The sequence below is a fragment of the Argiope bruennichi genome, chromosome 11, assembly GCF_947563725.1.
Source record: "Argiope bruennichi chromosome 11, qqArgBrue1.1, whole genome shotgun sequence".
Lineage (NCBI taxonomy): Eukaryota > Metazoa > Arthropoda > Arachnida > Araneae > Araneidae > Argiope > Argiope bruennichi.
The window spans coordinates 72,432,699-72,448,076 of record NC_079161.1 but is presented as its reverse complement, the minus strand read 5'-3'; the positions used below and the strand labels follow the sequence as shown (position 1 = coordinate 72,448,076).

The 15,378-nt window shown below is 31.9% G+C and overlaps 1 protein-coding gene across 4 annotated transcripts in view; it reads right to left on the bottom strand.

Annotated features, from left to right (window-relative positions):
• Positions 1 to 15,378, bottom strand: part of LOC129957164 (cell adhesion molecule Dscam2-like) — a 759,520-nt gene that overhangs the window by 328,310 nt on the left and 415,832 nt on the right. For all 4 annotated transcript variants that reach the window (XM_056069342.1, XM_056069344.1, XM_056069343.1 and 1 more), the window contains exon 4: positions 1,039 to 1,188. In XM_056069342.1, coding sequence (XP_055925317.1) covers positions 1,039 to 1,188 — 150 coding nt within the window. The remainder of the gene's footprint in view (positions 1 to 1,038; positions 1,189 to 15,378) is intronic.

Below are 15,378 nucleotides of genomic sequence, written 5' to 3'. Positions count from 1 at the left end.
ATTGTATGATATTTATTTTTATATAATATTTATTTTTATAATATTTAGATATTATTTTTTATTATATTTAAAAATATTTTTGTATAATATTTTATTGTAAAGCTGAAAATACTTTTGAAATGATTCATTAACCAATTTAAACAAAATCTTACATGTGAAATTTAAAAATATTACATTTTAATATCAAATCATATTTGATTAATTTTAAAATAGTTATCGTAATAAATAAAGCAATTCAAAATTTACATTTAAAAAAATAATATGTTAAGACGATAGAAAGAGATTCTATAACTTTTTATCGCCCAATTTTACCCGAAAGGAATTTTACTTTAGGAATCCAAGAAAAAAAGAATTCTGCTTTTTGCATATAACCATATTTTACCAATTTTGACAGCTGAAATAGTCATGATAAATAAAACCATTTAAATTTGCCTCTAAAAAGAGCGTTTAGATTTTAAACAATATTGTACTAATAAGTCATAAAATACCTTTGCAATGTTTTATAACAATTTTAATTGAAATGTATTTTGTTTCAGGGATCTGAGAAAAAAAAATAATTCTTTATATTTCATATAATTATCTTTGACTAATTTTGAAAGCGGAAATGAATTTAATAAATTCAAGCATTAAGCATTGACTTCACAAAGAACATTCATATTTTAATCAGTATTACACTGATAATGTATTGAAGTAATTCTATAATAATTCAAGCACAGATTTCAACTCAAAGAAATTTTACAAAAAACAAAAACAAAATCAGCTTTTTTAAAATGTAATAATATTTAATTTATTTTAAATTAGTAAACAATTGAGTCATGAAATTTGAAACAGGATAAGTAAAAAAAGATCTTTAGTTTTTAAAATGATTTTAGGTTGTTCTTTTGTTTTGGTCAGATAATTTAAAATCGTATTAAAAGCAAACGAAACAATTCTGTATCACCCTTAGATCGATACCGAAAAAGCTTCAGAATTGTTTAGCTTCTGTGACAGAAAAAGGGAAACAGTTCCCCATCAATACCAATCTAAAGGAATTGTTACCTGTGACAATGATTTTTCCAGAGCTGACGCTCGTAACCATTTCACCCGTAAGCCGGTGCCTGGTTTGACATCGGTAACTCCAGTTCGAATCTTTCTCCTGGATTTCGTGGATCAGGAGCTCTCCGGATCTCAAAACGGTGTATGATCGGGCTGAAAAGGGATAAAAAAACAAAAAAAGAGTCAAAACACATTGGCCAGTGAAATATTGAATTAGTATGTGAAAGTGACAACACTCGATGGAAACTGACAGATTCGCTTTCCACTGAAAAGTGCTTTTCAGGTGAAATCTGAAGAGGATAATTTTATTTTGTGTGAAGACGGTTTTGGTGGTGCTTGTGTGTATGTATGTATTATATGGTCATGTTGCGTGTTATTTCTTTTGCTGCCTGTATCATTATTGTTGGTTAAAGATTATTTTTCTGTTTATGGTTTGTGATATATAAAAATGTTCTTATAATAGGGGGAGATTTTAATTTGGAAGCTGTAAATCGATCTTCAAGCTATTGAAATTACTAATATTTTATATGCGTGGTCTCTTTTACCTGTTAACATGGATATACATATTTTTTTCAGTTTGATGTATATCTGGAACAGATACGTTGGGAACTACCGTTTCGTGTGAAACCGTTAGAACTGCCGTTTGACATCATTAGTGAAAAGTAATTTCTCAATTCTTCACTACTTTGATAGTATGGTTAAAATTGTTGCAAAGAGAATTGTTTAGAATATCTTGTAGAATCTTTTTTTCTCTTAAATGAAAGTCTTAATAGTTTTTATTTTACTTAAATCGTTATATCCGTTTCCTTTCAAACTTTTATTTGGGTCCTGCTATCTGCTGACGAGGTTATTTATATTACTATATCTCCAAATTGAGACTGTGTAACACATGGCACTTAATAAAATTCGGAAGTCATAGGCATTTACTAAAACCAATATTTTGCGTAATTTGAAATAAGTTGAAGATAGATTGCCTAAAACGATTTAAAGAATGCAGTAGTTAAGCATAATCTTCACTTAGATGATTGATTGTCCCTATTATTGTGAGTTTATATATAATATATATGTAATGGTATTTTTAAATCTAATTTAAATCCTAATTAATTGCCTAATTTTTATATTAATTTAAACCCATATTAACTTCATTCTAAAATAGTCTCTTATTTCGTGATCCAAATCCATTTGTTTTATTTAATGAATGCTGTACGAATTCTGTAAGAATGCTTTAATCGGAATTTTCCCACACTCCAAGTGAAAGGATAAAAATCTGTCATGGTAAGTAAACGCTTTTGAACGATACATATATTTCTCTTTTCTAAGTCCACACGTGTCAAAGAATCCTTATCAGAATATCATAGCGTTTACTGAAGAAAAAAATTAAAATTACTGAAGAAAAATATTTCGGTCTCTTTCTGCTCTCTTGCCCTTCTCTTGTAAACGTATGTCAGTGTCATCGTAGCTTCCTTTTTGTACACACACACACACACACACACACACACACACACACACACACACACACACACACACACACACACACACACACACACACACACACACACACACACACACACACACACATGTAAGCATTATTTTATGTAAAGTAGAATGCAGTTTCGAAGATAGTGAAGAAACTCTCGATTTCGTGACGTCGTTCTATTTCATCTTGAGAAGCAGACATTATGTACAAGCAGGAGCGACGAGCAACACACGCAACACAGAAAGAAATGAGGAAAACGCTCTCGCACATTTTATTCCTGGTCTTATATAACCTGAGATATGGATAGGAAAAATACTTCTTTACAGTGCTAATATAATATTAAGATTTCGATAGGGATTTTTGTGACACGCATTGACGAAACAAGGGAAAGAACAGGGATCTTTTAAGAAAGAATGTGCTTATTGGACATTTTTCTAGCCCTTCACGCAGAGTGTGGGGAAGATAGGCTTTTAGCCGATTCAGAAATTATACAAACCTTCTCTGGAATTAATTAATTAGTGAAAGTGGAATTGGATCACGAAATAAAAGGATATTTTAGAATGAAGTTACTATGGGCTAAATTAAGATAAACCTTTGGAAATTAATTAAATTGAAATTAGCGTTTAAAATATCATATATATGTATATATATAAGTGTGTGTGTGTATATATATATTATTTCTAATAATATTCCAGTTCATATTTTCAATAATCAAAAATGTCAAATAATCATAAATTCAGTTTTATATTCTTAGCATATGTAGGATATCTTGTGAATGAATGTTGAAAGAAGTGATGCTTTTATTTCTTAATAAACTCGAATCACAATAAGTCCAAAAAATGCAAAACACAACAAAAAGTGCACTGTGTACACAAAGAAAAATCTGTATTTTGAATTTTAAAAAAAACTCAAAAAATCACTATTGATACATAGTTAATTTTTTGATTAATTTCACAAATGCTGCCTCAAATGTTCATCGATTCATATTCATGAATTGAACGTTTCACAACATTATTCTAAAATATTCTACTCATAAAAGAGTTTTGCATAGTTTAACATAGATAGGTTATATAAAAAGCATTAATATAATAAACGCATTCTTTAAAACTGCTTGTTCAAGCGTAAACATATTTTCCTTTAACGAGCATATAATAAAAATATATTGTAAGCCACTTACATCATTCAGACAGCAATTTAAGCTACAAAACAATTTCAACACACTCTATAATCTCGGCAAAGTGTTTCAACATAGCTAATTTAGTGAATCAGTTTGAAAAGCTTGAACAGAATTTTTAAGTCATATTAAAGTTTCTTAAAAATATCATAAATTACGGCATTAATGAAAAATTTCGAAACAACTTCTTCAAAAATTTTTATTCGCATAATGTAGTTAAATATATTTTATACAATGGATTTTTGTGAATTATTATTATAATAGTTTTAAACCCATATCACGTTTATGTTGTTTATTTTACGACTGGTGTTTAAGAAATTGCGCAATTTCTTTAAGAAGATAGTTTCATTTATATATTTTTAGCAATTTTTGTGCGCAGTAAAGTGTTGAACATAATGCATAGAAAAAATTATGCGACGCCTACATTTACTTTTCTGGAATGTCTAAATTTTACGGTCTCTTTAGAAAATTTTGAACTTTTTTTTATTTAATATAAATAGTAAAATTAAATTGCTTTCTTTTGAATATATAGAGAATGAATAATAATTTGGATTTTATGTAAGAAACGAGTATACTATTACGGAAAAACTGAATATTCTTTTATGTATTACTTTTATTACTTTAAAAATAAATGTTATTTAAAGCATGTACATGAATGTATAATGTATGTAAAGCATGTATAATATGTACATGAATTGATCACGCATCTTACTTAAAGGATTTGAAAGCAAATTTATCTGTAAAGTCTGGTTAAAAATAATATGCAAAAGGTACATGTAATAAAATAAATTTTTCTTCGATTACGAATTCAAAGTCAAAATTGTAAGTTAAATATTGCTTCGGGTTCCTATGTTAAGTAATATGTTTTAACCCTTTAAAGGGTCATTCTTTTCTAGTCATATTATGTTAAAATATTTTAGGCTTGAAATTAGAATAAGAAAAGAGATTCATTTAGCTTATTCGATAAACTTAATTTGATTAATTAATTAATTTGGTTAATTCATAATTAAGTAACAAATCAAGACACATCATTTTGTTTGAGATAAAGAACTGAAGCCTCTAAGTTTCTGTCTTTGTAAAAAAAAAAAAAATTGTCAGAACTTATGCCAAACTACATAATTTCATACAAAGATTGATAAATTTGGTGCAAAGCATACTTCCCAAGACCCTAGATAGGGTTAATTCAGGCAATAAGTGTATCGGCACAATAGTTTTCGTAAGCGCTTACTACCGAAAAAAATATCGGTATGAGTTTCTCACATTTCTTTTGATTTTTTAAAGATTTTTTTAAAGATATTTACAATGAGGAGTCTATAAATTTAAAAATATATTTTTTAATGCAAGTTATTTCAAAATTTCCACACACACACACAAAAAAAAAAAATTATAAAACTTTATCAAGGAAATGAACATAGAAAAGGCGGTTGACAAGCATAGGCGATGTTCAATTACAACTAATTTTTATTAGTGTTACAAAAAGGGGGAAAAACCCTTATTTTCACAATTTTCAACTTTAACTCGTAACTCACTTTTGTAAATATTACGGCCGGGATAGCCTCGTTGGTAGAGCGTTGGATTCGCGTCCCTTAGGTTGCGAGTTCGAACCCCGCCGGCCGAAGATTCCCCGCGTGCTTGGTGACTGTCATGGTGACTAAGTCCTCCGTGTCGAGAGTAATACCACTGGGGGTACTGGATCAGGGGTGATCATTCTCTGATTCTAAATTACGATCTGTGGATGCGTGAATGAAGTCCGCCCCGTAAAAAGTGTTGTGACGTGTGTGTAGCTAAGTCTTTCTCTTGGTCCTAGATGGCGCTATTATAAAAACAAGAGAAGCTCCCCCACAGGCTTAAAATCGCTATCTTCGTAACAGCGGGCTTGTCCAGTGGCAACTGCCATAAGAAACAACAACATAAATATTACAGGTACTTATGAGCGAATTATTTCCCAAAACGCTGTCGATTTCTACCATTGCGTTTTAAAAGGAGTGGGATTAGTCTCCTTAAAACGTTCTCGCATCCACTCCAATAATGGTCTTTCCTTCCTCTAGCTTAAAATTGCTTACATTTGATAAGTATGAGATTGCATTGCTGGCTGAAAATAATTACAAAATATAGATTTTTGGCATGAACCCAGCAATTTTATTGAGTTATTTTTATTGCTATGCTAGTATGCACTTTAAACGTCTTTTTTCATTAATGATTGAAATCAAAATTGGACATGTAACAATATTTGTAATCACAACATCTCATACTAAATATCATTGATTAAAATTATTGATTTTAAATAATGTGAAAGTATAACACGACAGATGGTCAATTATTTAATAGCTTTGGTTCAAATTTAATAAGAAGATGCAATTAGATGGTTAATGTGTGCACCAAATTTCATTTATTTAGCATTTTTCGTTTGGAAGCGCCGCCGTTGTGATTTAATTGTTAATTTAAGTAATCCTGAATATTAAAATAACCCCATTCATATTTATAATTAATTTTCTTCTAAAAATTAAATTATAATCCAGCAACAGGTGAATAAATATTTATTTTTGCATAAAAAACGAGAAACATTATAATTTAAAGCTATTTGTAATTTGTTAAATTAATTTCAAATAATTTAGAAAAAAACAAAAAAAAAAAATGCAAAAAAAAAAAAAAAAAAAAAAAAACTAGCCTGGCGCCGAATACTGTTCCCCGGAATGCCAAACCGATTCTTTATCCACTATACTAATCGAGACTCGGCAACGGTGGCGTTTGATTAGTATATAAGCTATGCTAAAATTTTGAGACTCATTTTCCGAAATTGTATGGTTGTTGGCTCGAAACTGGATGACTAATATTTTCATGATTGCATATTCTAAATGCATACTACCATTATACTAAATCTCATCCCGAACTTCATTTTCAACCACGTGCCATCTCCTTGTAAAATATATATACCAAATTTCACCTGTCTATTTCATAGCACTTTTGAGTTGTCGTGTTCATAGGCAGAGAGATATAATGTCAAAAATCCTCTCCTTGTAAAATCTATATACCAAATTTCACCTGTCTATCTCATAGCACTTTTGAGTTGTCGTGTTCATAGGCAGAGAGATATAATGCCAAAAATCCTCTCCTTGTCAAATCTATATATCAAATTTCACCTATTTATCTCATAGCACTTTTGAGTTGTCGTGTTTATAGGCAGAGAGATATAATGCCAAAAATCCTCGCCATGTAAAATCTATATATCAAATTTCACCTGTTTATCTCATAGCACTTTTGAGTTGTCGTGTTCATAGGCAGAGAGATATAATGCCAAAAATCCTCGCCATGTAAAATCTATATACCAAATTTCACCTGTCTATCTCATAGCACTTTTGAGTTGTCGTGTTCATAGGCAGAGAGATATAATGCCAAAAATCCTCGCCATGTAAAATCTATATATCAAATTTCACCTGTTTATCTCATAGCACTTTTGAGTTGTCGTGTTCATAGGCAGAGAGATATAATGCCAAAAATCCTCGCCATGTAAAATCTATATATCAAATTTCACCTGCCTATCTCATAGCACTTTTGAGTTGTCGTGTTCATAGGCAGAGAGATATAATGCCAAAAATCCTCTCCTTGTAAAATCTATATACCAAATTTCACCTGTCTATCTCATAGCACTTTTGAGTTGTCGTGTTCATAGGCAGAGAGATATAATGCCAAAACTCCTCGCCATGTAAAATCTATATATCAAATTTCACCTGTTTATCTCATAGCACTTTTGAGTTGTCGTGTTCATAGGTACAGAGATATAATGCCGAAAATCCTCTCCTTGTAAAATCTATATACCAAATTTCACCTGTCTATCTCATAGCCCTTTTGAGTTGTCGTGTTCATAGGTACAGAGATATAATGCCGAAAATCCACGCCATGTAAAATCTATATACCAAATTTCACCTGTCTATCTCATAGCCCTTTTGAGTTGTCGTGTTCATAGGTACAGAGATATAATGCCAAAAATCCTCTCCTTGTAAAATCTATATACCAAATTTCACCTGTCTATCTCATAGCACTTTTGAGTTGTCGTGTTCATAGGTACAGAGATATAATGCCGAAAATCCACGCCATGTAAAATCTATATACCAAATTTCACCTGTCTATCTCATAGCACTTTTGAGTTGTCGTGTTCATAGGCAGAGAGATATAATGCCAAAAATCCTCTCCTTGTAAAATCTATATACCAAATTTCACCTGTCTATCTCATAGCACTTTTGAGTTGTCGTGTTCATAGGCAGAGAGATATAATGCCAAAAATCCTCTCCTTGTAAAATCTATATACCAAATTTCACCTGTCTATCTCATAGCACTTTTGAGTTGTCGTGTTCATAGGTACAGAGATATAATGCCGAAAATCCACGCCATGTAAAATCTATATACCAAATTTCACCTGTCTATCTCATAGCACTTTTGAGTTGTCGTGTTCATAGGCAGAGAGATATAATGCCAAAAATCCTCTCCTTGTAAAATCTATATACCAAATTTCACCTGTCTATCTCATAGCACTTTTGAGTTGTCGTGTTCATAGGCAGAGAGATATAATGCCAAAAATCCTCTCCTTGTAAAATCTATATACCAAATTTCACCTGTCTATCTCATAGCACTTTTGAGTTGTCGTGTTCATAGGTACAGAGATATAATGCCGAAAATCCTCTCCTTGTAAAATCTATATATCAAATTTCACCTGTTTATCTCATAGCACTTTTGAGTTGTCGTGTTCATAGGCAGAGAGATATAATGCCAAAAATTCTCTCCTTGTAAAATCTACATACGAAATTTCACCTGTCTATCTCATAGCACTTTTCAGTTGTCGTGTTCATAGGCAGAGAGATATAATGCCAAAAATCCTCTCCTTGTAAAATCTATATACCAAATTTCACCTGTCTATCTCATAGCACTTTTGAGTTGTCGTGTTCATAGGCAGAGAGATATAATGCCAAAAATCCTCGCCATGTAAAATCTATATATCAAATTTCACCTGTTTATCTCATAGCACTTTTGAGTTGTCGTGTTCATAGGCAGAGAGATATAATGCCAAAAATCCTCGCCATGTAAAATCTATATATCAAATTTCACCTGTTTATCTCATAGCACTTTTGAGTTGTCGTGTTCATAGGCAGAGAGATATAATGCCAAAAATCCTCGCCATGTAAAATCTATATATCAAATTTCACCTGTTTATCTCATAGCACTTTTGAGTTGTCGTGTTCATAGGCAGAGAGATATAATGCCGAAAATCCTCTCCTTGTAAAATCTATATATCAAATTTCACCTGTCTATCTCATAGCACTTTTGAGTTGTCGTGTTCATAGGCAGAGAGATATAATGCCGAAAATCCTCTCCTTGTAAAATCTATATACCAAATTTCACCTGTCTATCTCATAGCACTTTTGAGTTGTCGTGTTCATAGGCAGAGAGATATAATGCCAAAACTCCTCGCCATGTAAAATCTATATATCAAATTTCACCTGTTTATCTCATAGCACTTTTGAGTTGTCGTGTTCATAGGTACAGAGATATAATGCCGAAAATCCTCTCCTTGTAAAATCTATATACCAAATTTCACCTGTCTATCTCATAGCCCTTTTGAGTTGTCGTGTTCATAGGTACAGAGATATAATGCCGAAAATCCACGCCATGTAAAATCTATATACCAAATTTCACCTGTCTATCTCATAGCCCTTTTGAGTTGTCGTGTTCATAGGTACAGAGATATAATGCCAAAAATCCTCTCCTTGTAAAATCTATATACCAAATTTCACCTGTCTATCTCATAGCACTTTTGAGTTGTCGTGTTCATAGGTACAGAGATATAATGCCGAAAATACTCGCCTTGTAAAATCTATATACCAAATTTCACCTGTCTATCTCATAGCACTTTTGAGTTGTCGTGTTCATAGGCAGAGAGATATAATGCCAAAAATCCTCTCCTTGTAAAATCTATATACCAAATTTCACCTGTCTATCTCATAGCCCTTTTGAGTTGTCGTGTTCATAGGTACAGAGATATAATGCCGAAAATCCTCGCCATGTAAAATCTATATACCAAATTTCACCTGTCTATCTCATAGCACTTTTGAGTTGTAGTGTTCATAGGCAGAGAGACATAATGCCGAAAATATGTTTTTTTTCTTCCTAAAATCAAGGAAGGTTTAAAAAGTGAAGTTTTTCAAAATCTCGAGTTCAAAGGTTTTGACGATAATAATTCTTACTCTATATTTCATATTCCAGAAAATAAAAAATGGTTATTGTAAGTATATTAAGTAAAAGTATATTGAGTTTTACAGTTGCATCGCAAAAAAAAAACATAAGTATGCCATATCAGAATTCAGTAGAAAACCCGTTATAAAATTCTACTGGAAATATGGGGAAAAAAATAGAAAAATTCGAAGTTGAGATTATTACGAATTGTCTCATTTCAGATATCTCTGAATCCAAAATTGTCTTTTTGGAACTATGTCTGTTTCATTATCTATGAACAAAATAACTTCATGAAATCCATACTTCCCCAAATTCAGTATCCGAGTGTGGGACGATTTAACTATGAAATGTAAAACGACATTATACATCAGAATAGGCAAGTCCAAAATCAGATACAATTTCATAGTATTTATCTGCTTAGAACAAAAAGGCTGGAAGCTTATCATTCTAAAAGATTTCAAGTACTTGATTCCGACTACCAAACACTGAAAGAGTACATCCAGTTTTAGATGCCACATTTCAGTTTAAATCCTCAAAATAAATATTTTATTAGCATAAATTCTGCTTTCCTTTGGGAAAATATAAATATTTGGAGTCCTTATCCGAGATAGTCATTTCTGCACAGAATAGGCTAGTCGAAAATCAAATTTTAAATTTCGTAACACATTTATCTTTTTGGAGATAAGTATCCTGAGTCTTATCATTGAAACTGGCTTCCGGTTATCAAACATCGAATGAGAACATCCAGTTTTAAATACGACAAATGGTACTTCAATTTAAATCTCTGTAATAAATATTCTACTAGTACACATTATGGAATTTCCTTCTGGAAAAAACTAAATGCATTCAAGTCTCGATAGAGATTTATATTTCAACCCTAAATAGTCTGGTCGAAAATTAGATTTTGAATTTCTTACCACCGACTTTTTCGGAGATAAATGTCTCGAATCTTATTTTTCTAAAACTTGATTTCAGCTACCAAACATCGAAAGAGAATTTCCAGTTTGAGATACACAAATAGTAATTGAAATTTTAATCGAAATAAATGTTTTACAAATACACATTCTAGGATTTCCTTTAGGAAAAGTTAAATACAATCAAGCATCGATAGGGATGGACGTTGTCACCAAAAATAGACTCGAAAATCAGATTTTAAATTTATTATCGCTGCCCTTTTAAGAGATTAGTATCTAGAATCTTATCGTTCTGAAAGAATCTAAATATTTGCTTCCGTTTACCGAATACCGTATGAGCACTTCCAGTGTTACATACAAAAAAATAGTACTGCAATTTGAATCTTCGTGATGAATATTCTACTAGTACACATTTTGGAATTTTCTTTTTGGGAAAATTAAATCCATTTAAGCCTTCATTTACGCTCAAAATAGGTTAATCGAAAATCAGATTTTAAATTTCTTATCGCCGACATTTTTTGGAGATAAGTGTCCCGAATCTTATCATTCTGAAAGAGTCTAAGTACTTGTTTCCGTTTACCAAACATCGAATAAAGACTTTCAGTGTTAGATACCGCAAGTACTTAGGTAATGTTAATCAGTCTCCTAAATTACTAGACCCCCCAATAAAAATAAAAACTTAAGGTAATTTACAATCCAGATTAATTGGTGTCGTCTAGCCTCACCATATTATCCAATATTGAACTATAATTAACTGGAAACAAATTGTTTCGCATTAACCGACAGTAGCTTCCTTTAAGACCGGCCTTGAAAGAAGAAAAGAAAAACGTTCCAGAGTAATGCGAGGCACCTTACTGAAGTTCCTCTCAATCAATAATACGAAAATTTATACTCTTTCCTTTGATTCATTTTAATTAAGCTTAAATGGGCAAACTGGTGCCAGGCATTAAAAATTAAGCAGGTGAGGAAGCTATTACTGGAAATTTATGGCCGCCTTGAGAATAATTTGGAGGACATGCAATCGATCCTTCCATTTGCAAGGAATCAGTTGCGCGTTTTAACAAGATTTTATGCCAAAACTAATTTTTTTTCAAGGCGCAACATCTTCATTGTTTCGGACAGGGATATTTCAATTTGGCTTTAAAGCTTGACACCGAAAGAGGGAAGTATCGGAAGGAAAGCCTCTAAAAGCCGAAAGAAAGTGACTTCGTGCCTTGCACAGTTTATTGTCAATTACCTTGGCTTTCCCTTTGATTACGTAAATTTCGATTAAACCAGTAGATGGGGTAGTGCACTGGCTTTTTTAAATTTTAATTCCAAGGCACTCTTTTACTTTTAAGCGATTGACTTTACTTTCTTTAGATTTCTCACAAAACCCTTTTAATTACAACAAGCATAAAACAAGGCACACTGAACAAAAGTACCATCCTGATCGAAATTGGTAGAACGCGCTTAAGTATTTTTGCGATACGCTATTATTTGAAAATAGTACTCATAATATAATACAATTATTTTTTTATTTTAATTAGTTAATTTATGTATATATTTTGTTTATTTGCGTTGGGAAAATATCACTGGGCAATAACTTGTATTGTTATTACCTATTAACCCATTGCATTCAAATGATTCTCCTCAGGCATCCTTCAAGACGGTGTATCATTATGACGCTTTATTTATTTGTTTTCAATTTTTATTTTTAAAAATGCCTACAGAATGATATAAAGACGTAGACTAATTTTTCGGGGAAATTCAACTTGAAGGAATCATATATATGTTTACTTTTTGGTGCAATAAACAAGCCCTTGTATTGTTTGACAACGGAATCTAAAACATTCTGCGGTCTTGCGCAGGCGTTAGGATGAGTTTAATTTTACAAAATAGGGATGAAATGAAAGATAAAAGGAGGAGATAATATTTAACAATAAAGTGAATTCCGGAAATTTGCACATTCTTCCATGCCACAGCCCTTAATGAGATGGAATCGTCGAAAAGTGGTCGTTATACAGAAACGAACGGTATTGAGTGGATTATTATGCCTCGAATTACTTTTCCGAGTTCAAAGGTTACTGTTCAGCAACGGATTATAAAACCGTCCGAGTTTTTGCTCATGCGTTAGATTGGGTTTAGACGCATGCGTTAGGTTGGGTCCTTCAAAATAGGGGTGAAAGGAAAGATGAAAGGAGGAGATGTTTACGTTTACTAATATCTAATAGGAGAAATCCAAAGTCAAAGGGAATACCGAAAATGCACTCATCGTTCATCGTCTCACCCCTTAGTGAGATGGAGTCGTCGAAATCTGGTTGTCTCAGAATCCGTTGACGAACAATAGTAAAATATTAATTGGCCCAAACATTTGGAAATACCCAGTGCTCATAAAACCTTAAACAGACGTGAGAGTTCGTGAATCTCATATCATTTAACATTTGAATTTATAATGCACATAATAGATCTATGCTAGTGAAGATATAATCATGCGATATCAACATACTAGGAACAATTGAAACTCTAATCTCAAAAAAAAAAAAAAAAAAAAAAGGCTAGAATAAATATTTAAAAAATGAATTTTTTCATCTTTCATTTTTGCATATAATTACAATAAAAAGTATTGCTCTGACATTGAAACTTTTTATTGATGATGACGTCGTTCCCGCGTTACAACGGAAAGAGGGATGTAGTAGGTTCTAAGGGTAAAGACTCCTGATAACCCGATGGCAGAAGTCTGACTCCTAGCTCATATGAAGATGACACTCACATACTCGCTTGCACAGCCCCTTTTTACAGGGTGTGTGGGGGGGGAGGGCTCTTTCACACACCTTAAAGGCAGAACACAGGTAAAGTACAACCAAGCCCGAAACAGAACTCGAATCCGGGACGGGGAAGACGCGCTACTCCTAGGCCTTGACGCCGCGAAACTTTCTATTCTTTATAATAATTTTGTATTACTATTGTGTAATAAATTTCGAACAAACTCCGTTGAAAGAAAATCAGTCTGTTCAAATATAAGTTAACTCATTAACGACAAAGTGAAGAGAGCTAGATAGATAAAATTAGGTACACATATTTAACATCTGTAGTGCATACAACTGCTAAATTTTCATTCAAATCCAAAAAGGGATCGACCGTCTGTCTGTCTGTATTCTCAGAAACATGTAAACGAGATAACTCAACAATGCAGTGACTTAAATATATCAAATTCGATTTGGGGTTTTCTGACTACAAGCCCAATTTTGTGTCAAATTTTTGTAGCAATCCGTGGAGAAAAACGCGTCAAAAAGGCAAATTCGGTTTTTAGATACTATTAATCATATACCAGGAATAAAACGCCAACCAACACTCACTAATGATCGCATGATGGATTCAGTAAAAATGCTAAATTCACGTGAAAGTTTAATATTTCCTAACTCTAAATATACTCTAATGCCATATAAGGCGTTCTCTAAAATAACGTTTTTATTGGAATGTATGCGAGAAAGATCTGAGAAGACTATACGAAGGCAACACATTTTTATATAGAGAAAAAAAACTATTATCCACTATCAGATACAAAATATTGGATCTGAAGAACTATTGCTCATTTGAATCAATCAAATCACGTTCTTACTATCAATTTCTATCAGACAAACCGCTTAAAAGCAGATGGAACTGGTTTAAACCGGTATCAGATATCCGCTGTCCATCGCATTGCTGAATCGCTAAATAACTGAACAGTAGAATTAATTTATAAATGTAGTATAATTCTGTATCCAAATCGGGTAAAATTCATCGTTGGTATATGTTAATAATTAAAGTAATGCATATTAGTTATTTTTAATCATAATTATAAACGTATTGCAGTTTCTGTTTTTTATATTTAAGACAATAATAAAAAGGTAGAATTTCGAAGCGTTTTAAAGCAAAAAAATCACAAAGGAGGATTCTTGAAATAAACTGGAAAAAAGACAAAAAACGCCAATGAATGTAAGGAGCTTGTACTATCTGTCAGAACATCTTTGACAAAAAGATGAACATAATACATACAAAGCTGAAAATCGAATTTTTCAAAAAGTTCGGGAACCTAAGAAAACTGAAAAGAAGGATTCCATGATTAATGATCCAGGAAATATGACTTCTTGTTCTGAAAAAAATTCTAACTCGGGGAAAACGAGCCAATCAAAGAGTAGTTTCTGAAAAATGTTCAAGCCAGGATGGATAATCTATTTCGACTTCAAAATACTGAACGATTCGATCAATTCGATATGGTGGACAGGGATACTGTTTGATATATTAGGAACAGATAACAGCATATTTTCAAATAATACAAAGAAAATCTTTATAATTTCTGCAGAGTAATATAATTGTAATTACATTTGCTTATTATTGTAATATAATTGTAATTACATTTGCTTATTATTACATTTTGCTTCATAGATCAGTTAGATATTAAATCATTACCATTCTCATTTTTACAAATTAGAATTACTCAAAAAGAAAATACTGTAATCGTCAAAATATCGATATGTAATTTTTATGCCAAAATTATTGCCTATTATCGAATTTTGGGTTAAAATTCTCAA